At 38.7% G+C, this 27,011-nt stretch overlaps 1 protein-coding gene across 1 annotated transcript; it reads left to right on the forward strand.

Moving 5' to 3' along the window:
* Positions 1–6,295: 6,295 nt before the first annotated feature.
* Positions 6,296–11,894, forward strand: LOC136009049 (mucin-2-like). The gene is made up of 4 exons (XM_065669135.1): positions 6,296–6,473; positions 7,379–7,536; positions 7,754–7,887; positions 8,815–11,894. Exons 1-4 carry the CDS (start codon positions 6,296–6,298, stop codon positions 10,502–10,504), a joined length of 2,160 nt encoding a protein of 719 aa, XP_065525207.1. The 3' UTR covers positions 10,505–11,894.
* The last annotated feature ends 15,117 nt before the right edge of the window (positions 11,895–27,011 follow it).

The raw sequence follows: 27,011 nt of genomic DNA on the forward strand, positions 1-27,011 counted from the left end.
CAACTGATAGTATGTGAAAAACATCTGCTGTCTAGCTGTGGTTGAAAAGTAACTGTAGACAGTGTGCTTTAATGCGGAAAGAATATTACAGTGCAAAATCAATTTTTCAAGTAGAGATACTAATATCATCCCTCAGGATCAGGTATTTATTAAGCAAGAAGGTACTATATAAAAGATGTGAAACTTGTGGCACAGCTTTATAAAGCATTATAACAAGTTTCCACCTGCAAGCTAGGGAATTGGTGAACTTGTAATGATAATTTTATGGATGTATTTGTCAATCTCAGTGTTGCTGAATTTCGAACAAACTCCTGAATTATTTTTTTGGAACAGTTATCTCTGTCTTTCATCTTTATCTCCTCTTTCATGTAATCTTGACCCCAGCCAATGATGGGAACTCAACTATCTGGTTTTTCCTTTGTGTTCCTTTCTCCATCCTGCAGTTATCGAGCTGGGAGAAGTTGACCTGAACTGTCCCTCAAACTGCCAAATTCATAATACACAATTCTTTGGAACTGACAGACAGATAATAAGGAGAGGGCAAGCCTTCAACTTTTATGCTCGTTTTCAAAACCGGGAATGGGATGACTCTGTGGACAAGGCCATTTTCACCGTGGAGACAGGTAGTTACTCCCAGACTGAGTGTAATCTTCCCCAGTCCTTTTCTGTTATGTAATATTCTCAGTAGTCTTCAGTGACAAATAGTATCTGCTCACACATCTTCTGTGCAAAGGGACTACCTTCCCCTAGCTCAGGCAATTCTGCTAACTTTTAAAGTTTTCTCATTCTGCTGCAGAGGTGACAAGAGAAAAAGAAATCCACCCTGTGCTTTGCATTGCAAATGATGCCTAAACAAATTACTTGCTTTTTACATGTGCTTTGCTTACTCTGATGAAAGTTGTATTTATTTTCCTGAAAAGGCCTCAGACCCTGCGAATCAAATGAGACAAAATGTAGCTTCCCAATGGGCAGATGTCTAGATCAAACCTGCTGGAGTTCTTCCTACAAATTTTATCAGCCAAAATGCATCAATATCAGCATGTTTCCTCCTTCCAACGCCTGCATTGGCCGTTACATTCTCAATATGCAAATCACATCTTGTGGTCATACATATCAGCGATGTCTTGGAGATTTTTATGTCCTTTTTAACCCTTGGTGTGCAGGTAAGAACTCTAGTGATGATCAGATTATTTTAAGAAAAATTCTAGTGATGAGTAAAAATGTTGAACATATGTATTACTTAGCTCATAAGTAAGGGATGGAATCACAGAAACGGGGAGGGATTTTTTTTGTTGTTGTTTTCTTGGTTTTTTGGTTTGTGTTTTTTTTTTTTTCTCTCAGAGTTCAAGACTGTCTCAAGCCAGTGTTTTGATTTGATTTCTTCATGGTAGCATATTCCCTCCCTCCCAAACTCCATTTTACAATGGCTTGACAGGGCAAGAAGCAATTAGCACAAACTGAAATACAGGAGGTTTCCTCTGAACAGCAGGAAACATTTTTTTAAGGTGAGGGTGACTGAGCACTGGCACAGGTTGCCCAGAAAGGTTGTGGAGTCTCCATCCTTAGAGATGCTCTACAGCCACATGGACGTGATCTTGGGTAACTAGCTTGAGCAGGAAACTGGACCAGATGACCTCCAGAAGCCTCTTCCCACCTCAAACATACTGTAATTCTGTGAATTCTGTCATATCATTATAGAATCATAGAGTCATAGAATAGTTAGGGTTGGAAAGGACCTTAAGATCATCTAGTTCAAATATAGTATACAAATACAAAATAAATTCCATAGATCTGTTTCTGATAGCAAGCAGATCTGGAGTCTGTAGGACCTTGCCAAAATCATTACATATTTACATTGTGCTTTTGATTTGATAAAAATCAGATACTGAACTCTAAGTGCCCAGTGATTGAATTCTAGAGTGGCTTAGTGTGAAGATAAATTGCAAGTTCTGTAATTCAGCATACTATAGCAAGGAGAGACCTAATAAAGATAATACCTAGCTGTAAGTAGAAGTGAATTTTCTCTGAATGTTTAAAGGGCCTGCACCCTTGAACATGTTTAAATATGTAAATCAAAAATAGGTAGGAAAAGAAAGAGGGATCCAGTCAAGTAGAGGATACAGAAGTGCTAGAAATGTACATTTGGCTGACTGATAGCTCTGTATCTTTTCCAGATGACCCTGTTTATATGGACAATCAGGCCCATAGAGAAGAATATGTTCTGAACGAACATGGTATACTGTATGAAGGAGTTCACAAGCATATTACCTCTCGACCATGGCACTTTGGACAGGTATGTTTTAAAGGCTTCTTCAAAAGTAGATGTCATCCATATGTGGATAAGTGGAGTGGTATCCATACCTTTTAAGAAATGTATGGTTATATTATGGGGAGTGAAAAGTTCTAAGGACCAGTCCAGATTATGCATGCACAAAACAAGACGTCTGAGAATTTCACTGTAGACCGAACAACTGGAAGGAATTTTTCTGTAGTAAAGTTAAGGAAACTGCAGAACCATTGATGCCTGTTTTAACTTCTCTTTCATCAGTTTGAAGATGGAATTCTGGATATCTGCTTGAAGATCCTAGATATTGGCGCAAGTTATCACCATGGTTCTGATCGTGACCGTTGTTGGCGCAATGACCCTGTGCATGTCAGCATGGTGGTAAATCACATGGTAAGACCTCTAGTGGTGTGTGACCTCTGAATAGGTCAGAACACACTCCATTATATTATAGAAGGACGTGTTGAACTGTAATCTAACATAGTATGAGTAACAGGGGAAATCCTTTCTGTGCTCAGATTCACAGAAAAAGCCAACTTGTGACACTAATATCTAATGATTTTATGATATACTTAGGATTAAAGTCACGGGCAGCTATCTGAGAAGGTGATTTTTATTTTCTCTTTCTAGATAAGCAGTCATATCACTAGCAGTATAATGAAGATTCCAGAAAACAATGATTACCTGAAGGGAACAAAACCATTTTCCTGGAATGGAAGTGTCCCCATTCTTCAGCAGTGGTACAATGGCAGATGCAGGCCAGTCAGATATGGGTACTGTGGGTCTCTTGCTTCAGTAATGTGTACAGGTATGATATTTCAGCCTACCCTTAGCCAGCTATCCAAAAAGGAAGAGAGAAAACCAGGATCAGAAATCTCTGACCCTAAAAACTAGTGGAAGGATATTAAGCATTTTACTAAAAAAAGAAAAAGAAAAAAGTATTTTTCTCTTGGTATAATACATTATGGCTCCTAACATAGTGTTTGTTATAAACCTATTGCTTTCCTATGTATCATGAAGAGCAAGAAGAAAAGCAGTGCTGTCTTTTCTGTGACCTTTATACCATGCAGCTATCAAATCTATAACTTCATTAAAACAGAGCAATTGCAGCATTGTGGAGTCAAAATATCCTGTGGGTGAAGTTTGAAGGCTGAGGAAAACCAATGAGATATGAACAGGAAAACCTGCAGCAGTGTCCCCTCCAAAACAGGAAAGCAGCAGGCTACTATGTTATTTTACTGCAAATAATAAGATAATAGTGAACTAGAATCTATAGAAAAAAAAAATAAGTTCAAACATTTTACCATTTACTGAACCTGCTTCTACACAGGAAATTGAATTGATATTGATTTGCAATTGAATTGATATTGCAAATATGAATCTGTGTGTACTACACTGCTTACAACAAAATGACTGTATTTTATTAATGCTGGATCAGGTTCATGATTCTGGTTTGGGGAGTTTGGGGTTTTTCTAGTATAAGCTGGAAGAATACGAAGCCATTTCTTTCTGCTGGGCTCTTTTCAGACTACTTTCAACCACATAAAAGAAGTTCTGAAGACAGAATCAGGGCATCCCAAATATTGCTTTCTATCCATTGTATTTATATAATTACAAAGTAGAATTTAGGGGACGTACTTATAAAACAAGTGAAGTATTTGCTTGATTAATTACCATTTGTAACGACTCATTAATTTTTTTTTTTTTTTTTCCCTACAGTGATGCGCTGTTTGGGAGTTCCAAGCCGTGTTGTCACAAGCTTCTGTTTTCCAAGCTCAAATGAGAATCCACTTGGTATCAATGAGATTTTTGACTGTACTGGAAAAAACCTATGTGGTAAAGACAAGCTATGGTAAATAAGAAATACACAAGTTCTTTTGTTATTGTTTTTGGTTTTGTTTTTTTAATTAAATGATAGAAAGACTAGTGTAAATCTAGCAGATCAGTGTGTATACTTTCTTTGTTGTGACAAAGCAGTTAGTTTCCTAAAAATACATTTCCATACATGTAGTTACTGTACAGGCAGTCTGCTCAATCTACATTTTCAGAAAAGGAAAAGAAAACCGCTCGTGAGAAGTTATGCTACCTCCTTACCCTTCCCAGTTAAAAGAATAAGGCCATCTTCTTCGATAATTATGTTGTCTTCCTGAGATTTTTTATCATAGATTGCTTTATTCTTGTAAACTTTTCAATTCATTTTCATACAACTATGATATTGTCACTTATCACAGCAGAATTTCATGTTGTCACCCTTGGCCTGTGTGTTCATAGTTTCACTGCACCAGAATTTTGTTTTTGTCTCATCTGTGAGAGCTCTTAATGAATTTTCTGCCCTTTCATGTGTCAAAACATAAGGTCAAACTGATATATAAGGGAAGGAGTATCTTATTTAGCACAAATTACTAAAGAGTTTATTATTGGTTAAGCCATTAAAAAAGAAGACTAAGACAGTATGTGATTTTCCTGTAAAGAACCAGGAGGAAGATATTAGGAAAATAAACTACTTAAAAGAAAGAATTGTGCTGACACATTATCAACTGGAGAAAAAAAAAAGGCTGTATTAAGTGTTTTGCAATCAGGTCTGCAGGACAAATTTCCAGTCTGAGTGATACAAAATAAACCTAACAACTCCTGCCCCCAAACATCATTAAAAGTTTTAAGACATAGAGAGTCTTCAGTTAATTGAAATGTTATCTCTGACATGGTTTTCCTCCATTGTAAGGCATTGAACTTGGTGATCCAAAAGATGTCTTTAATACTATATACCTGCATCCTACAGGCGATATCACTGCTGGAATGAATCTTGGATGGCTCGCAGAGACCTGAAACAATGCTGTGGTGATTGGCAGTGTTTGGATCCAACACCTTTGGAAACAGGCAGAGGTAACTGTTTACTATAACTGTAATTGTTTTCTTCTTATGTTGTTGAGTTTTCCTGCTACTCAAGTTACAACCTACTATAACATTGCTATCTGGCCTAGGTACATCTTGTAGCGGTCCTACCTGGGTTCGAAGCATCAGAGAAGGGGAACTGGACCTGGACTACGATGGTCATCATCTGTTTTCTCGAGTAAATTCAAACTATGCTGGCTGGCTTTCCCAAAACAATGCCAAAAGAACAAAATTTTTCTGTGATCCTTGGCCATGTGGACAACGTCTAATCACCAAGCGTGTTGGCAGTGAGCAATTTGAAGATATCACTGGGGCTTACAAGTATGAACTAGGTATGATGAAAAGCCATTAAACAAGTTAGAGAAAATTTTCAGCACTAATGTAAAATTATTAGTGTAATCTGTCCTTTGTTAAAATTAATAGAACAATCTGAAGTTGTATTTTTTGAGAAAGAGGAAGATGCATTTCTGTTGAAAGACCTTGATTCTTAAACTCCTAAACACATTTAGATGATTAAAATGAAACAGATAGCAATTGCATTAATATAGGATAGGATATTTCAGTTGGAAGGGACCTATAGTTATCCTCTAGTGTAACTGCCTGTAGCACCCTTCTGCCTCAAAGATGTATTTAACTGAAAGTTAAAGCATATTATTAAGGGCACTGTCCAAATACCTCATTCTGAGGCATTGACAGGCTTGGGATATCTCTTGGAAGCCTGTTCCAGTGGCTGACCACTCTCTTGGTAAAGAAATGCTTCTTCATGTCAAGTCTGAATATTGCCTGATGCAGCTTTGACCCATCCCCCAGATTCTGTCAGTAGATCCCAGGAAGAAGAGCTCAGCACCTCTCCACTACATTAGGTTTCAGGAAGAAGGAAGAAGAAATTTAATTATCTGTCTTTATTATGTGGGTAGATGTGTCTTCTTGTGCCTCCAGTGGATTCCTTATCATGTATCTTCTTCAACAGGTTCTGTGAAAAACAAAGAAGCCTATTACCGGGCTTACAGAAGAATTTATCCAGGCTACTGCAATGCTTCCAACTGTCATATTGATAGAGAGTTATCGTCTCTGAAAAATCCATTTTTGAGTGACTCTGGTATTAACATGAGGCTAAAGATGGCTAATTGCCCAATGTATGGTGAAGATGTCCAACTGCACTGGCTGCTTGAAAATTTGCGTAATGAAAACAAAACCCTGAAGTTTAATTTGTGTGCACAAATAATAACCTATAGTGGCTGCCCATTGGATCAGTTTTGGAAAGACAGTGTGACTATCCCATTGGGTCCAAGGGAAGGTAAGAAGGCGAATTTGTCTAACACCTCTTTGCCTACTGTTCTTTTCAGGAGATAGTTGGTTTCTAGGACTAGTGGAGACTTCCTAAGAGAGGTAGGAACTGAAATGAATACAATGTTAAATAGTGACAGCTGAATTTGCTGTAGGGTGATGACCCATAAATCAACACATTGTCAATGCTACATGTATAGTGGCAGGTAAATTGTAGTCTTTAATTTCTCCAAGACTTAGAGGTTCTTAGAATCATTTAAAAACTCATTTCCACTAAAAGTTAGGTTCTGGTTTCTGTATTCAACAGAAAGATAAAGCTGAAGCTGTTTATCAGAAAAGCAATTTTTTTCCCCTTTGTCCAGAAGATACTAGCCAGTGTAAAACACTTATTTTGAGCACTAAAGTAATAATTTCTAGATATGCCGTATACTGGGAAGTGCAAAGGTATATCAGAACGTGAACATTTGTTTACAAGGTTAATATCTTTTTCTGGAAGAAAAATGTTGCCTTTAATTAAAACACATTATTATAAGATTAAATTTCATACCTGATATTAGCATTCCTGTTTTATCACACTTTAATTTTCCTGCTTTCTAAATTATTGCTTTAAGAATTACACGGGAATGAAATTTCCCAAACTTTGTGCAATAATAATGATAATGATGATGATAATGCTTATAATAAACTAACTTGTAAATGCACTGATAGTTATATTAACTGAAAATTATGAATCTGATTGTTGCAAGTAACTGAGTATCTAACTAGGTAAGCTGGGAAAAATCATGCCTGTTTTTAAAAATGCTGTGATAAATTAATATTTTAGCCATTGTAAATTCCAGTTAAACTTTAGGAGACAGGAAAGTGGAAATATTAGCCAAAAATCAGAAAAAATAATTAAAATATTTTTATTTACAGTGAAAACAATTCCAGTGTGTATATCATATAATCAGTATGGACCTTATCTCTGTGATCACAACATTATTAAAGTAGTTGCTGTCTCAGACCCAGAGTGTGGAGAAGTTCTGATGGTGAGCAGGGATATAGTGATCAACAGACCACCTGTTATTGTAAAGGTAAAGAATTTTAATTATGGGATTGGTGATCTAAGGAACAGAGGGACTCTTACTGGCCACTTTCTAGGTACAATGCCAGTAAACTTGAAATACTTCCTTTTTCTTTCTTTTTTTTTTTTTTTTTTCCCTTTTTCTTTCTTATCTTGGCAATATCAGTGTGAATTTAAATGTATAACATTTGACTCTAGAGTGATGTGTTTGTTTATTTTCTGACTAGCTACTGAACCAGCCAAGGCTGAAAGTACCATGTACTGCAGAGATCTCTTTCTGCAATCCTCTCCAGGAAGATATGAAGAACTGTGTAATGACATTAGAAGGCTGTGGTTTATTCAAAGAGCCAATGACCATTGAGTAAGATCATCGATTACTTAAATGGGGAAAATATTGGGCTTTGACTAAGGTGTGCTAGATCAGAGCAGGTTTCAAGGAAGACTAATATTTTTGGTGTTTAGGACCTGAACAGGACTTTTTGGCTCTTACTGCTTTGAGATTCCATTAAAAGCCTTAGTCCTCTTGAAACTGATGGATCGTTTAGTGCTGGCAAGATATGCTGCTGCTTCATTTTTTCTCAAGTTTTACATTAACTGTGTGTTTGAAATTTCTAGTTGTGTTCTCCATCCCTTATAATCTTACTGAGTTTGTAATAGAATTTCTCTACTTATTCATGAACAGGTATCACACAAATGATCAATTAGCAAACAACAGTGAGAAACAGCAATATACATTCTGTTCTCATAACATGTTAATCACAGAAAGTGGAGATATCCAGGATGCTATAACATCCTAGGAAAAATAGTTGTTCATTAATATGCATTGATGTTCTTCACGACAAGGAGAACTGACAAAAGTATGACTAGTTTTGAGGGGAAGCAATTAGGAATTGTTCTTGCTGAATAGTAATGAACTCAATTCCACAAAGCTGTCTGATCCAAATTAGGCTACTGGAAATGGAAAGCAGGAAGTACATTTTTGAAGCAGAAGGGTGCTACATTTTTTAAGAATTAGAGGCAGTATCATGAATAAGCTTCCAGTTCCAATTGCAGAGCAGACTATGGGAGTTTTCCAAATCTTCTCTTGGGACAGAAGTTGTTCCCATCCTTTTCATACGGTGGGTTTGGTTAGTTTTTTGAAGAAGGCAAGAAAGACAAAGTTGTAACAGTGTGTCTCTGAAAACATGTTGTAGCAAATCAAGCCTAATTACACACTTTCTTTCACATTGTAGCTCTTCATCTCTCTGAGCTGGCCAGGGTCCTAATTCTTTTCTTTATCTCAATACAGTTTGGGAACACTGGCATCCAACCAGCAGGCACGGACCATTGTGGAGTTCACACCTTACAGGCTTGGCAGCCACCGGCTCCTGGCTAATCTTGGATGCCACAAGTTTGCCTACTGCAAGGGATGCACCAAGGCTGAAGTGTGTTGCCTCACAGGCCAGAACGGTACCCTGCCCGTTGCTCAGAACGGTGCCCTGCCTGTCAGCCAGAATGGGTCGCACCCAGTGTGTGAGAACGGCTCCGTCCACATGAATGGCTCTGGGCCTGTCCCAGTGGCAGACCCTGCGTTCAACTCCATGTGTGAATATGTATGTATCCCAGTGTGCAACCCAAATTGCAGTGCAGGGGGCCAGCCTGTGTATGACTTTGTGTACCTCCCTGCGGGCCATCCCTTATGCAACTCCATCTGCAACCAAGGCTTCAATCCAAGTGTCAGTTCTGGTTTTGATGTTGGAGGCGATCCTGGCTTCCGTGTTGTATGTGAGACTGTGCCTTCTGCTACATGTGCCCCGATGCCTCCATCCATGTATGGCTCTATGCCTGCCCCAGCCTCCAACCCTGTGTGCCCCCCTATGCCTCAAGTGGTGTTTGAGACAGGTACTGCCCCTGTGCACCAGCCTGGAGGCAGTGGGGGGCCGGTGTCCTACTCAGTTGCTGTCCCTGCAGACAATGCGGTGAGTGCCCTGCTAACTCACTTCATGGCTGGCTCTGGCCCCACAGTAGCAACCCAGGCAGTCCCTACCCATGTACCTGCTCCACCATCCCACCCGATGTACTCTCCAGTAGCTCACACTGTCACCATGCCACCAACAGCTGGTGCCTCTGTCTCACATGCTGTCTGCGGCTCTGCACCCTCTCCCACTGCCCAGCCTCCATGTGGCCCAATGCCCACTCTGACCTCCCAACCCCTGAGCACCCCGGTAGGCCATGGCGTGTGCTCCCCAGCCTCCTGCTCAGTGGCTTCCCCTGCACCCCACTCTGCTGCCCGTAGTGCCACTCCAGCAGGGCTGCAGATGGGGAGCGCTCCCGCAGCACACACACTGTGCTCCCCAGCCCCACGCCCCGTGGGACCCCCGGCAGCCCACTCACTGTACTCTCCATCCCCACGCCCAGTGGGGGCCCCTGCAGCCCACTCACTGTGCTCAGCCGCCTCCGTGTCTCTGGGGGCCACTGGTGCCCGCACCACTGGCTCACCCCCCACTCACCCCGAGGACTCATCCAGAGCCTGTTCCCCAGCCCCAGACCCCCTGGCAGCTCCCTCGGCCCGCTCCCTCTATGCACCCTCCTCTTACTCGGCCTCCCGGGCTGTGGGCACCCTGGGGTCTCGCTCAGTATGCAGCCCTCAGTGGGGCCCCTCCTGTGACACCACCACTCGCTTGGGCTCCAACCTCACATGGGCTCCCGCCTCCCGCTCAGCATGGAGCTCTGTGGGACACTCGGGCTACTCGCCCTTGTCCCGCACTGCCTATAGCACGCTCACGCGCCCTTTGTACAGCTCCTTGTCCCGCTCCTACAACACCTTGTCCCGCTCTGCCTACACTGCTCTTCCCCACTCCACCTCTCCCTCTGCCTATGCCACCCTGCCTCGCTCTGGGTCCTTTCCCCCTAGCAGCACCTTACCCCAGGTAGGGTCCCGCACACCCTGGAGCCCCAGGAGGAGCACTTATAACTACTTCAAACGCAAATACCTGTAATGGGGAGTAACCTGGAGAAAAGCCAAAGCCAGTGAATTAAAGGCAGGGTGCAGACGCTTTAAAAGAGTTTAAAAATAAGGTGATGGAGCACGGCATGCGTAGTCCTGGGTATTTATCCACACATTTGAGATGTGCCAAGAAAGCAAGCTGCTAGCTGACTTCTGAGGAATGAATTTGATGTAATACTCGTATGTCTTGAGATACAGTATGGTGAAAGTGACAAACTGAACATGCTCTCCATGGAGCTGTTGTTACAATAGTTGCACAGTGCAGGTAAATGGATTTACTTGCTTAGTTAAGCTGTTTTATAAAGGATGTGCTTTGACTCTCTCTTCTCTTGATTTTTTGCAATGATTACTTTTCAGATCTCCTTGGTCTACAGCACTTGTTGCAAATCTCCCCCCTTGCATGAAATGTGCTGTCCTTGGGATACTGCAAAGAGGTGGCAGCAGACTTGCCTTACATGTTACCTAATATATTAGGTCCCTGAGTCCCAGTATGGCTGTGGCTTGGGTCAGTTCTGCAAACACTCAAATTTCCTTATGGGGCAGTGAAAACTGAGGAGGTCATGGAGTAATTAAATTGTTACAAATCAACTGAAGAGTTAAAAAAAAAAAAAAAAAAAGGCAGTTGTTACTACTCTTGATGTGTTACAGTTCCATTATCGGGAACCCAAAGGTCAGATTAGAAAGGCTGCAAAACTCAGTGAACGATTAATACCAACTTACTGGCTTACACAGTTGAATACTTCTCAAATCGCATATTCCAAAAAATTCTTCATGTGTATTGCATGCATTTAGGTTCGTGGGAGAAGGTCTAATTCCAAGGCTGTGCTTTTTTGATTCAATATAGCTAGTAAACTTCTATCACCAGACCTGAGCTAGAGAAGGAAGTATGATGTTATCCTTTCTTTCCAACACCCAGCCCTCCCAACTGAAAGGTTAAGAAGGTGAATGAAAATGTATTGTGTCTTCTTCAGATAATTGGTACCATTTCAGTGCTAACCCTCTCCCAGTGTTTTAAGAATTGGAATCATATATTGTCATAATGGAGCTGTCCCCTAATTTTGGATTTGCTCAGAAGAATTTTAGATTTACTGACAACACTTCCCATCCCTCCATTATTTTCCTCTAGTGCTCTTTTTTTTTTTGGTAACAAGTGTTAGTGCGGTTTTGTGTTAAGATAATTTTGCTGGTGCTGCAGAATTTTCAGTTATGTAGTGATAGTATTTCAGTAGTATCACTTTAGTTCACACCCCTATGCTCTGTGATGAGATTGAGTAACCTTGTGGGGATTTGGGAAAGATGTGGTGTCAGATGGTAACTATGAATATGCCAGCACTATTAACAGAGTAATTCTGAGTATGGTAGAAGAAATATTTGCCTGGATATTGTAGTGAAGTGGTCATAACTAATGACTTGTTTTTTTTTTTTTATGCAGTTTTAATAGTCTCTGCTAGGTATTTGCTGAGAATTTCTTTTCCTGACTGACAATAAAAATAGAAATTTAAAATCACCTGTAATTCTGTTGCTTTGGGGTTTGGGGGGGGTGTGGGGGGTGTGGGGGGAGGGCAATATCTTTTCAAAAGTGGGGAAGGAATCTCTCCAGGTGCACTGAAACGTGAACTCTTCCTTACACTCCATTTATAGAATCATATTTCAATTTCTTTTATATTTCTTCTTCCTTTCCTAAAATCTGAAACCAGGACTTCAAAATAAGATCTGAAGTTAGGGGAAATGCATAGATTTTCTACTATGACTGAAAGTGTTTGGTATTAGAAGAAAAATTCAACCATCCTTTTTTCTCGCAGTAAAGCTTTCCACTTGCAGATGCTTCATGAGTTTTTCTTTTGACTTCATGGTCTGCAAAACTCACAATCCACAGAAATGCTAAAATGAATAGATCTTTCAATGGCAGAAAAATACCGACATTATCTACTTAAGAAAAAATGTGATTTTTCTGAGAAAATGTTAATAGTACATGGTACCTACATCATTACCAAATAACATTTCAGATTCATTTTCCCAGTAGTGGTTTGACTTCTCCAATTTTCTTCATTTCTGAGAATGAACCTGGTTCTATATTTCAGAAACTCTAACGATTTGGTCAAAACCTGTTCATGACACTGGAGCTGTCCAAAGTGTATGCGAAATTTATTTATCATTCTTCTTACCAAATATGTTGAATACATGTTGCTTTTGAAAACTGAAGCGAGTTCATCATAATTGGAGCCACGGAGAATAGCAAAAATCCTTTAAAGTTCAAAATTACTGTAATGCTAAATATTTTCTTGAGTGTGTTGTTGTCACATATATCCCAGTACTAACAAAAGGTAGGTTGTTGTAGTCTATTTTATAGCGTCATATTCATTTGGGTTGAGGGGGAAGGGGCAGTGGAAGGGGAGAGAATTAAAACAAAACAAAGAAACCCACAAAAAACTAAAACCACTACCACCAAACCCAGCAGGACTGATTTAATTTATTACCTTCTTAAATATTTAAGTGAAAGACTACAACCTATATTTCATAAGGTATCTCCTATTACAGAAAGCATGGCTTGAATTTCTACTGGATTTCTGTTCTGTTGTGGGTTAATCTGTTTGTTTGTTGGTTTAGTTTGGTTTAGTTTTGTATGTTTATTTGTTTTCCCCAAACTGATATGCTTGGCTGTCACAAATTAACTTTCCTGAAGTGGAACCCATGAGAAATTCCTTTTTTTCTCTTTTTGCCTGGTGTAGTTAACATATTGAAGATTAACCATATTCTGTAATGTGGTGTGATACATAAAGAACACTGTTTTAGAGAATGGGAGGGCAACTCAAGTGTGACAGTTATAGTCAACAGATGTTGAATACAGTACTATTTTATGTGTTCATATATGCATTTCAAATTTTTATCTCAGTTCAGACATGTATTTTATTTGAGGGAAATACATTAATTTGTTTCTAGACCAGTGAAGGTGAAAAAATGTTATTTCTCATTCATTGTTATAGTTACCCTTTCTATGATTTACCATAGTAAATAAGAGTACTGAAATTTATTTTTGTTGTGATTAAAATAAGGTTGTATTTATTTTAAAGAGGAGAAAGAATCTAGTATGTGATAATTTTCAGTTTTCATCCTTAACAGTTCATTAGACTTAAACAAATCTTTTTTTTTTTTAGATGAGAAATTATGAAGATTTAACCACAACTTAATCATTTTAAACTTTAAATGCTTAAGGTTTGTGCTGCTTTGGACATTTGCTGATGACATAATATACAGTGCCTCGGTGAAATGTGATTTATTTTTATATATTTCACTGTCTACAAGAAAAACACTGAAATGTGTAACTCAGTGAACCAATTTCCTACCACGCATTAGTTACAGATGTAAATTAAATTTGATATAATGTACCAGACAAGAAGATTAAATTAGGGAAACACTATATTCATTTTACTTAGTGTTAAAACCAAACAAAATATTTTGGAACGTGCACTATGAATATGCACTAAAATATGCACTACAAATAAATAAGTTAAATATTCTGAGCAGGAAAACATGAAAATATTCAAAATGCAGAAGACAACAGGGATTCCTTTTTCTGTTTTTCAGCAATTTATGTCATCTTCCATTATATCTGAATTTTCACAAATCAAATTTTTTATGCTGCATTTGCAGATGTGTTTTCATAAGGGAAGATCTTTATTTGTAGAAGGAAATCCTATTCAAATATTTTACAAGCATCTCAGCTTGCTCTTTCTTTTGGTGCCTTAAATGGGAGAAATTTCTTCCACGCCTTTGTATATTCTTCCTGGATAATCTTTTTCAAGCTTTTAAATTCTTTGTCTTTGAAGTGCAAGGTATGTTATGTAATGTGCACATACACTCATTTCTATTGGGTAATTTTCTGACTCTCTGACTGACACTGGAATAAAGGTTTTGTGCAGGAGATCAATGCAAGTCTGAATACAGATCCTAGCCTAAGGACCAGCTAGAGTGAACATGCACAGCTGAGCCCTCATTACTATACTGTTGCTTGTTTATAATAATAATAAAGTCTGATACCGCATTAATTTTGATTTTAAATCTGTTTGGTTTAGATATACTAATTGTCCACACCTGTCTAACTTTTCTACTAACCTTATTTTTTTGTTCTCTCCTGAGAAAAGTTGCCACAGATGGTGCTCAGTAGACTGCATTAGCTATTTGAGCAACTTTTTCGTATGTTCACTTCCAGCCATCATACATGTCTGTTTTCTTCATAATTCTCAAATAGGATGTTTAGGCATCCTATTTATTGGTGCTACAGGGTTTGAATACAGAGTATTCAGTGATACAAACAAACTGGTTATAAAAATTAATAAAATGAAACTGTCTAGAATACCAGGAGTTATGTGTAAAGAAGGGAAAATCTTTACAGTATAAAGAGATGTCACTAGTTTATAATTTCCTTTTAGAGGTGTGTTCTGTGATTCTGGTTTTCTCTAATTCCTCTTTTTGAATATAAAACCTCAAATTTTATTTAAGCTATGACAGTATATCAAATTAAGTTTCAATTAATTAGAATTAGAGAAATGTTGATGCTTGAGATACATACCACCAAGAATCCTTGCCTTTTCAATGTATTAAAATATACCAGAAAACCTAATCCATCAGTTGCAGCAGTTTCTGTGTATAGAGCTCAGACAATGGATTTTAACCCTGACCTAAAAATGCTCTATAATTCCAGCTGGGCTAAATGTAGCATCTTAATTTTCTAAGTTTTGCTTTTCTTTTAATTTAGTTCTGACCTTTTTTTGGCCTTCATCTCTTTTCTTCACAGGTGGAACAATTGGAATAGCTAGAGGCTGCTCAAATGCAAATATCATTGTTACATCAGCCTTTATTAGACATTTCAGAATCTCTAATAGGAAATTATGTCTTCAGTGCACAAACCATATAAAATTGAGAGATTACGGAGGTTTTTGCAATGATCTTATTTCTTTTCTTTAGGTGGGCTCAGTCAATTATATAATAGCATGTGTTATTAGGGGTCCCAACTGCACATTAGCCAAATACTAACGTGTGATTTTCTGCATCGCTGACTGAGACCATTTGCCAAGGACAATATCAATACCAAAGGAATGATAAACAGGATTAACTGAGATCTGTTCTGTAACTTCATAATGAAACTTCATATGCTTCTATAAAAGTAGGTATGAAGTTTATCCAAGGACTACGGGTCAAATAAAAACAAGATATAAAGGGGTTATTTGATTTATAGGGCAAAAGTAAGGCACTAAAAGCCCAAATTAAAATTCTGAAAATTTTGTGGTGGATACTGCTTAATCCTGGCAACATCCAAATCCTGCAGGAGCCTTACTGTTTCTTTTTAAAATCTTGAGGTGCCTAGGTTTGTGTCCCAGTAAGTAGAGACTTTTGTCCCAGACAGAGTTGGATTGATCCTGGCGTCCTCCTCCTTACTCTTAAGTCACATCAAGATCTAGAAGCTAGATGTTTCCAGCCTAAATTCCCTTAGGGTGGTCAGACTGCATGTGACATAAGCGTATCTACAAAGCTTAGAAATAGCCTTCATCCAACAATGAAGTAAGAACATTTTAATTGTAAATTACATACCTCAGATATTAAAAGAAAGAAAATTAGTTAGTGGTTCATGATATTGGATTGGCAGAAAAGAATTATTTGGTTTTGTTTAAAAACAATATAGTATTGTACAGTATACAGGATGGCCTGTATTGAGAACTTTTATTACAAAAATTGTGATTGAAATAATTACTAAAGAGAAAAAAAGGTAACACATGCACTTGTGCATTTTTATTGTGTTCTAACTAGAAAGCATACTTTGTGTTGATTCAGAAGTCCAAGGGACTTTGGAGGCAGGATGAAAAAGTATATTTTTGTCTAAAAAATTTTTTGAAGGATACCACTACAATATTAAAGTATTTAGAGTTTGAATATAAAAGACCTGAAAATTAAGCCTCATCAAAGCATTGAATTAAGCTCTAAGGGATGAAATAATTGACATCCTGTCATGGACATTCTTCATTTCCAAGATTAGAATATAATGATGCTCAAATAGCCTCTTTTAATGAGGAAATTTTTACATCTACTTTTGAATAGCTGCTAGATTGTACATGCTCTCAAAAGAGTAAAGATTTGGGTTGGAAATACTTGATTTACCGCCATGAAAATCTTCTTGAGCTTTTTTGCAAATGCAGAACTTGTACTCCAATTCTTGACATCAGCTAAAATCTGTTAATGTTAAAATCCACAGGTTTAATTTTGCTGGATTAAGGATTTTGCATTAAAAATTAGTTTTACTTCATTTTATGTTTTATTTCCAAGATTATAGAACTGAGCATCAAACTTTTCCTTTGACAAATGCTCACAGAGAATATTTCTCCTTTTTAAGATTCTAATAAATTTTAATTTGTGTAGCATATAAGTAATTATGTTAGTTGTCTGTTGTTTTGTACTTGCTCTGGTATCTGGTCTTTCACTCTGGAAATGTGATTTTATAGTTTATGACTATATGACTAAAAGCCCAAGAAGTAATATAATAAATTCCAAAACCTTCTCACATGTAAATCTTCCCCCACCCACCCACTTGTAGGAGCTTGGCCTGGGCTGGAGTCCAGCCTGGTACAGTTGTGTAGCTATGAAGCAGACCTTTTATTTCAGACCTAGCATCATGTAAAATCACATTGGTGTCCTTCTTACTTGGTATTCACAGCTTGATATTGGTGTCTAAAGTCCTGCTGGATTTAGTGGAGCAAGAAGAATTGTAGGGGTTGCCATCAGTGTGTATGAAGGCGGTATGAAATCTAACAATAATGTTTGAGCACCTGAAAAATTGTATTCTAACCATAATATTCATTACCTATATTTCAGCAAGGCTTTCACAACACTTTTTTTTTTTTTTTTTAATTATTCATTAGCAATACATCATCTTCATTAGCAATATATCATGTACATAATAGGTATTTATTGCACTCTCTCTCTGGGCAGAACTTTTCTTCCACAATGAAAATACAAATGATTTATTGACTCAGAAAAACACTAATTACTGACAAAAATCCCTGGAAAATTGGGATAACATAGAACGTTGGCAATGAGATGTTAGTATCTCTACCTCAAACAAGTTTTTAGCCTTAGCGTGTGCCTATGAAGAATAAATATCAGTCACAGCCTTACTGAAAATAAATATTGAGAGGATAAATGTGCCTCAAATTAAAAAAGGTATGTAGAACTTTTGAAAGAATGGACTCAAGATGAAATAACATGACTTTATACTTGAGGAAATCTATACCGGTATTTTCTGTTGAAAAATGCAGTTATTTGCTTGAAAGGCAGAAGTTTTTAAAGAAATCTTTTTTCCTCTCCCTACATAACTTTATAATAATGATTAAGCTTTTAAATGGGAAATCAGTTGCTGCCTTTATTATTATGACTATAATAATAGTAATTGTTATCCTTATTTAGTAACTATTATTGTTAATTACTATGATCTGACAGCTTAGGCTACCTAATACATAGATAATTTACAGAGACCAATAGGAATTAGGACAGACCCTTCCCAGGTAGGAAAACTGCTTCAGTGCTGACTTTTTAGTGATCTAATTTCCCAAATGGAATCAAACATCCAAACCAATAATACAAATTCCCACACAATGAACAATGGAAATAATTTTTCTTACAATTATCCTGTCAAACTCAGCATACCCAAGGACTTCAGAGTTATCAAGTAGGAAATACTTGAAGATAAAGTTATGTTGTACTACAGATGACTTACCTTGAGGTACACTATGATTTTACAGTGTAGAAATTAAAGCAGAAGGGACATCTGGTCCTCCTCATCACCACCTCTAAATTTTACCCACTAGCTGCTAAAGTACATATGAAAGACAAAAACGGAAGATTATTTTGGAGTGGGGATGGGAAAACAGGGTTTCTCTCTTTCCAGGTTAATACCATAAGCATTTACTTACTGAGACATGCTCATTGACACTTTATAGCTCAGAAATTTCATAGCTCTTGCATTTCTTTCAATTCAGTAGCTGAGTTTCAAAGTGAGAAGTGAAAAGTATGTCACATTAGCAGCCTATGATGAAGTGCTACATCAGTCTGCTGGCTATTTCCATCTCCTGTCAGACTGAGCTAATCAATAGTCTATGGAATAAAAGAGCCAACATCATCTCCTTCTTCTTAAAGGAAAACAGTAGCTGCACTTTATAAGAAGATCAACCTTATCAGCACCAAGTGTGCTAAAGAATGATTAGCTTGCAGATCTTGATCTGGCTTTGGCTTACGCTGCTCAGCTAGCAAGACTGGAATGTGCATACTACAGTGCCTCCAGGATAAAGTCCTTGGAACTTTGCATGTCGGTACCCGCATTTGTCAGTATCTCACTTTAAGAATTTAAACCCATTGTGAAATTCACCTTTATTTCAGGAAAAAAAAAAACAAAAAAAAAACAAACCACAAACCTAATGCTAAGGATAATTCCTATGATGGAAGACACCTGACTCTATTTCCTTATTTATGTAGGAAACAGAAGGTGGATTGCAAAATCACACAGCTAATTTGCCTTTTCATATACGAAATCTTTACTGATTTCCTGCTGCTTCTTTAAACCATAGCCCTATGCTGGCATTGGATTTTACCATTTTATATTGCAAGCAATCTATGTGACAATACATTTCTGTTTAAAATAACCCTTCAGATATTATTGGCTTATTTTAAGCCAGGTTGTTTTCTCTTTGTTTTGAGTAGTATTACATTCATTTTAGTTAATAATTCTTTGGAGTGCACGGAATAGGCTGAATGATGATGTCATAATTTTATGCTAGTATAAATCTGCATAAGGTGACACTACTACCTGAAACTCTTGGCAGTTTTTTCTTGTCCAAAACTTCTTACCTTTTAGGTTCAAAACTAAAACATAATAATAAAACCCCACCAAAATCAGACAGCTGAAGAAGGTGGAAGAAAACATCCAGGTGGCACAGGAACCTTTAAATATCTTTTTGTTGTTTAGCTTTGAGATTATTTTTTTCCAGGTTAATTATCTCAGATTACTTCCCTGAGGTATTTCATTGCACAGCTGTATGACTGCATGTGCTTGGAGCAATGGGTGGAGAAATGAGCATCCGGGAATGAGGGGGTGGTGGATGTCTTTGATGGTTGAGCTGACTTATGTCATATTAAACTGGCTATGAAACTGCAGTGTAAAGCTGCTCCATTTAAACATAATAGTCAGAGTCTGTTTCTATAGTTTATAGAATTCTATAAATTCTATAATTCATGCAACACCAATGAGCAAAACCAGGAACAATAGAGGAATGCAGTAAATAAATACAGTTGCCCCTAGAATGATCCCACTATCACTTCTGAATGGATTTTGGTAGACACAAATGCATGAGAATAGGAACAAAATTAAGTTTGTCAGGAAAATTATTGTACTATTCTGTCATTTTGGAGTATCTGTGACTTTAATAAAGCTTCTAATTAAAACAGATTTTTAGGGTTGTTTTTCTTAAAAAGGGTGCTTATAGAGTTAGTGACGGTCCCTCTTCATGAAGATAATTTTGTGGGTAGTGCCTGTCTGTGCTTTGAAGAGTTTCACATGTGTATTTACCACTGTAACACCTATTTGAACATTCCCCTGAGTCTGACTAATTTTCTTAGCTTTTACCTGAACAGTATAGGAGAATAGTTAAAAAAAAAAAGAAAAAGAAACACAAAGCCATACTGTTCCTCAAGGAGTTACAAGCAAGAGATTTCATTTCAAATATGAATGTGTAATTATAAACTTATACTCCTGCTTTACCATGTAAAATATATGAAAACATCAAAGAATGTTCCTCAGAAATGCTTAATTTTTCTGTGTGCAGACAAGTAGTCAGAATAATCCAAATGCTTTTCTTAATAAAATGTGTAGTACAAGTGAGGGCAGGAAGTATTTGCAAATGTTTATTTGAATAAGTGGGTCTGAGTCACTAGGATAACATTTGCAAACATTTTTCTTAAACAAATATAGAAAAAAATCACCAAAGAGTGCAAGCCATTTTTAATCCTCAAGAGCATTTAAGAAAGGATTTGTTTGTGAATATCTATGCCATTAAGAACTTAGTCTAGATCATAGAATTATAGAATCATAGAATAGCTAAGGTTGGAAAGGACCTCAAGATCATCTAGTTCCAACCCCCCTGCCATGGGCAGGGGCACTTCCCACTAAACTATCTCACCCAAGGCTTCATCCAACCTGGCCTTGAACACCGTCAGGGATGCAGCACTCACAACCTCCCTGGGCAATCCATTCCAGTGCCTCACCACCCTAACAGGAAAGAATTTCCTCCTTATATCCAATCTAAACTTCCCCTGTTTAAGTTTTAACTCGTTGCCCCTTGTCCTGTCACTACAGTCCCTGAGGAAAAGTCCCTCCCCAGCATTCCTATAGGCCCCCTTCAGGTACTGGAAGGCTGCTATGAGGTCTCCACACAGCCTTCTCTTCTCCAGGCTCACCAGCCCCAACTTTCTCAGCCTGTCTTCATATGGGAGGTGCTCCAGTCCCCTGATCATCCTCGTGGCCCTCCTCTGGACTTGTTCCAGCAGTTCCATGTCCTTTTTATGTTGAGGACACCAGAACTGCACACAATACTCCACGTGAGGTCTTCATGAGAGCAGAGTAGACGGGCAGGATCACCTCCTTCGACCTGCTGGTCATGCTCCTTTTGAAGCAGCCCAGGATACGGTTGGCTTTCTGGGCTGTGAGCACACGTTGCTGGCTCATGTTCATTTTCACATCGACCAGCGCACCCCCAAGTCCTTCTCTGCAGGGCTGCTCTGAATATCTTCTCTGCCCAACCTGTAGCTGTGCCTGGGATTGCTCCAATGCAGGTGTAGGACCTTGCACTGGTCATGGTTAAACTTCATGAGGTTAGCATCAGCCCACCTCACAACTGTGTCAAGGTCCTTCTGGATGGCATCCCTTCCCGACAGCGTATCAACTGTACCACACAGCTTGGTGTCATTGGCAAACTTGCTGAGGGCACACTCAATCCCACTGTCTATGTGTCCTGGTTTCAGCAGTAGCAGTCATTTTTCTTTCCTTGGTGGCTGGTGCAGCGCTGTGTTTTTGATTTCTTGGCCTGGAAACAGTGGTGATAACGCCAATGTTTTTCGTTGCTGCTCAAATGGCCAAGGACTTTCTGAGCCTCATGCTCTGCCAGAGAGGAGAGGAAGCTGGGAGGAAGCAGACACCTGACCCAAACTAACCAAAGACATATTCCATACCACAGCACGTCATGCCCAGGATGTAACTGAGAGTTACCCAGAAGGGGTAAGGCACTGCGGGGTTGGAGGAGGTATCAGTCAGTGCTTGGCTGGGGTGCTGAGGTGTTGAGGTGTTGTATTTCTCTCCCGTTGTTATTTCCTTTATCATTATTATTATTGGTGGTAGCAGTAGTGGTTTATGTTATACCTTAGTTACTAAACTGTTCTTATCTCAACCCATGGGAGTTGCATTCTTTTTGATTCTCCTCTCTGTCCCTCCAAGAGTAGGGGGAGGGCAAGATAGGGGGGGAGTGACTGGACGGGCTGTATGACTGGGTTTAAACCACAACACCATGTCAGCGATGAAGATGTTAAACAAGACCGGTCACCAACACTGATCCCTGAGGGATACCACTCATTACTGGTCTTCAACTGGACATTGAACCATTGACCACAATTCTTTGTGTGTGGCCATCCAGCCAGTTCTTTATCCACCCAGTGGTCCATCCATCAAATTGATATCTCTCCAATTTAGAGAGAAGGATGTGGTGTGGGACAGTGTCAAATGCTTTGCACAAGTCCAGGTAGATGGCATCAGCGGCTCTACCCCTGTCCATCAGTTCTGTAGCCCCATCATAGAAGGCCACCAGATTGGTCAGGCAGGATTTCCCCTTAGTGAAGCCATGCTGGCTGTCACCAAGCACCTTGTTGTTTTTCATGTGCCTTAGCATGTTGTCCAGGAGAATGTGCTCCAAGATTTTGCCAGGCACAGAGGTGAGACTGACTGGTCTGTAATTCCCCGGGTCTTCCATTTTCCCCTTCTTGAAAATGGGGGTTATATTTCCCTTTTTCCAGTCATCGGGAACTTCACCTGACTGCCATGATTTTTCAAATACGATGGCCAGTGGCTTAGCAACCTTATTCGCCAGCTCCTTCAGGACTTGCGGATGGATTTCATCAGCTCCCATGGTCTTGTGCACATTCATATTTCTAAGATGGTCTCGACCCAGTTCCTCTCCCACAGTGGGCCCAAAGTCTTCATTCTCACAGTCCCTGTGTCTGCCTTCCAAGACTTGGGTGGTACAGTCAGAACCTTTGCCAGTGAAGACCGAGGCAAAGAAGTCATTCAGAACCTCAGCCTTCTCCAAATCCTGTGTAGCCAGCTCTCCCGAGAGCTTCCTCAGGGGGCCTATGTTGTCCCTAGTCTGTTTTTTGTTTGCTATGTACCTGTAGAATTCCTTCCTGTTATCCTTAACATCCCTGGCCAAGTTTAATTCTAACTGGGCCTTAGCCTTCCTAACCTGGTCCCTAGCTTCCCGGACAACATCCTTGTACTCTACACAGGCCACCTGTCCTTGCTTCCACTTTTTATAAGCCTCTTTTTTCATTTGAATGTTTCTGTGTCCATCTTTGAACCTTTCCAGAGTCCTTCTTCTGCTTAGAATAATTGCAGTCATTTGGTACAGGAAAAATGTTCCATAATTAAGACTAATGAAGAGTACATATAACAGTAAGTTAAAAATAACTTATCTGTTCTACTGAAACATGTACATGTAATTGTGAATTTAAAAAATAAAAAATAAAAAATTAAGCAGCAAATGATGATTTACATTCTTATTCCAGGCAGACCTGCACTGGGGTATCTGGAAATAGGAGCTGCTTTTTAAGAAGTACACTAACCTTCCTTGGTACTGAAGAAGATTCACTGACTACGGGCTTTATATGGATCAATGGCTGTACCCACAAATGTTCCCCTTGGCTGAAAAATTATGCCTATATAGCAGTGCAAGTGAATAGATGTGAATTTGTAAAGCAGAACAGTTGATCCTGAGGATCCAATATCCCAAGAAAGTGTGCCTCAAGAGTGCACATAAATAGATGAAGCTGAGCTTCCAGGTCAGCTTTCCCAAAAGAAATGTAATTCATGTGTTATGACTATGAAATATCAACCTAAATTCATAATTGAGATTTGAGAGATTAATATTAAAAAGTATGTCTCTGTCCTATAATTTTGTTGTAAGTTTGCCCAAAATGCTGTAAATGTGTATGTATCATATTGTAATACTAGGCATTGCATTCACTCCTGTGCAGTGCATTCCCTAAGGCCTCTGCCTGCAGTCAGCTGGGTAGTTTTTTTGTCTGTACTCAGTTTCAGTATCAGCTTCATATCATGTTAAAATACTAGGCGAATGAAATATATCTTTCTATGAATGCTGTCTAGGTTCTTTCTCTGACTGTGAAAGCAGAAGCAATCTGTGGTTCCTTGAATAAGCATGATTTTTCCTTATCAATTTTTCACGTAGCAGGCTGTGTCATGCTGTGTCCTGTCAGTATACCATTGAGAAATGCTACAAACATATTAATTCACCAGCTGGAAACACTGCATATGGTGTGCATTGAACTCACGCTCCAGTAAGAGAAGATTATTTCAGTTACCTTAAGGGCCTATCAGTCACGATAAATCCTGAATCACACAAACATATATGGTTTTAGTCAGGATGAATCCCTTAGTTTGCCTTTTAAGAGAAAGAACCTGAAATAAACAAAGTATTTCATATGTACACAAATTTGCTGCAAACCTGAATTAAAAAAAAAAAAAAAAAGGCTTATATGTAAACCATGTAAACCTAGCCAATTAGGTCAAGAAACTATGAAGTGTCTGGATTGGATCTCTAAGCCACTGGAAACTCCCAGCCAACACATAAAAAAGCCGTACCAGAATTCCCTCCCTGCTTCACCAGTAGGGCACAACTGGTTAACATTACTTTCCCAGGCAAGTTTATAAGCATCAGGAAGTACAGGGTGTAACATCACCCTAACTATTTCCATTTTATGGACATGACATCAAAAGAGATCTATTTTGGAATGTAAATACCACTGAGAAGAGGCCGGTAGCTGAGTTGAGTCATCAAATAGAAGATCAGCAGCTGCAGAGAAAATGAACCTTCTGCATGTCTTGTTTTCATTGTGGTGTACTGGCAAGAAAAGGTGAAGGTGGAAGCATGGTGGAACGAAAAAGCGGTAAACAAATTATTGCCTCATTTTTTGCTTCTCCATTTACATAGGCAAAATCTATGTCCTATCCTTTCAAGTGGGCTCCACATTAATAACGTTCAACCTTCATTTTCAATATATTCCAGCCTAAGACCAATGTAGAATTTAAGGCACATTTACACAGACCATTTTGCACAGATATAAAATTATATGAGAATGTATTTTGAAGTTAATGGAATAAAATGGATTTGATATACCTCAAAAATTAAGTAATTTGCTGTGGGCTTTGTCTTCCAGTAAAAAGGTATTTCTTCTCCATGAAACAAGTGACAGAGTAAAAAAGATGTGGAGACAACAAATGGTTATTAATCCCAATGCACCCAGAGACGCTGAACAGGGACTGGCTTAATGGTTGTTAAGCTACAAAAGAGAACAGTGCGTCTCCTTACGCTAGTCACAGCCAAGCTGCTTATCAGAGCATGGAGAGAGGGTGAAAGGAGAGCAACGAAACATAAAGCACCAGGGAAGAATGGAGACAGGGTGACATGACAGCAGGTAGCAACTGGGAAGGAGAAGGAAAGCACAAAACAAGCAATGTATTAAAGCATAAAATGAAAACAAACAATGTTTCACATTCTCTGTTTCATATTCAGTGTTTTGTTTGGATACCTGGTATTTATCAGAGAGAGAGGGACTGGGGAGTGTGGGGTGAGGGACTGAGTCAGCAAGGAGGCTGCTAACAAAGTCACCTGAGGGACGCAGCTGGGAGCTCTGGAATTGGCTTTTCTCTTGCAGTACATGAGAAATGGGGTTTACATATCACACAGTGCAAGAGCCCCCATGCAACCTGTACCTGTCTGTTTTGATGCCATAAACTGGTTTCATTTTAAGCATATACACAAGTATTGAGAAACAACTCCACAGTAAACACATATAACTTAATCTTTCCTTTTGACCAATAATGAAAAAGTGTAAATCTGATTTTAACATAAGATTAGCTGAAAGAGTTACTGAGTTTCTTTAACTGACAGATACCTCTAAATGCCACATTATAAACATACGGCTTTAAACTGTGGAAACTTGAAGCTCTCTCTCTTATAATTTCACTCCTTAAAATTTACTTTTTCTCCAAGTAAGTGATAGATCAAAATTGCTTCTGCAGTCCTTATCTTCTGTATGCTTTGTCTTGGCATGCTGATAAATGCTGCTATGTGCACAGAAAGGAAAAGCGTGGCTGACCTGGGACAAGGAGTAGATAAGGCATCAGGACAGAAGTTTACTGAACGCCTGTACCATCTGTATACATCTAATAGTTCAACAAGGCAGGAGGAAACTTCTTTACATTAGATAGGAACTTTTTGCTGCATATTGGCTTGTATTAACTTAGACACCTAATTTGGGTTAGGTGATATCATCCCTTTCTCTATAATGTCCATGTATTTGCAATCTTGCAGGGTTAGTAGTGGAGTTTTTTTCAATTTCTTAGCCACAGCTGCCACACCATTCTTGGCCAAAAATTTCACAATTGGACAAAAGTACAAACAAAGTTTTGCAGATGGGGATAACAAAAAGGATTCCAAGAAATACTAAGTTTTGGATTTGTAATCTGAAAACATTGTATTAGGACCAGAAAAAGCAAATTCTCCTGCAGAAAGTCTTCAGGCAATTTGTTGTTGTTTCCTAATTCTAACAGCAGATCTACATTGTTTAGGACAGTTCAGGCTCCGATTCCTAGAGCTTGTGCCAACTGCCAGGAAGGGATCCTTCACCAGCTAGAGACAGCCTGAATTCCATGGTTTCATTCTTTGATACACTTGCAGTATCACCCATGCTTCCCTTGTAATGAGGAGGTCAGATGTGTTATTCTGCATCTGTTAAGATTCCCATCGTGCTGGGGGCACTTGCAGCTGCCTTAACCATCTGGTTTCTAGCCCTGTACAGCTTCAGACTAGTGAAATGCTGCAGAATAAACAAGAACATCTGCACAGTTGTTTATTCAATATTTAGTTACGTTTTACAAAGAAAGATAGTCCCAGTGTTCACTCTACTGGGATTTCTGCACATTTTATGTGAGTGGGATGTTTTGGTGGAACATTGTAGCTACAAATGGAATTGAAATGGCTGGTTAACACATATGACACATGGTGAGTTTATGATACAGTAGTTTGTGGGAGTCTTAATAGATCCTGCAAGTCAGAATTTCTCTGTTGACTATGTAATGCAGTACAGTAACCAAGAGTTTTTGTTTTGTACTGAAA

This window comes from Lathamus discolor, chromosome 2 (genome assembly GCF_037157495.1).
Source record: "Lathamus discolor isolate bLatDis1 chromosome 2, bLatDis1.hap1, whole genome shotgun sequence".
Classification (NCBI taxonomy): Eukaryota; Metazoa; Chordata; class Aves; order Psittaciformes; family Psittacidae; genus Lathamus; species Lathamus discolor.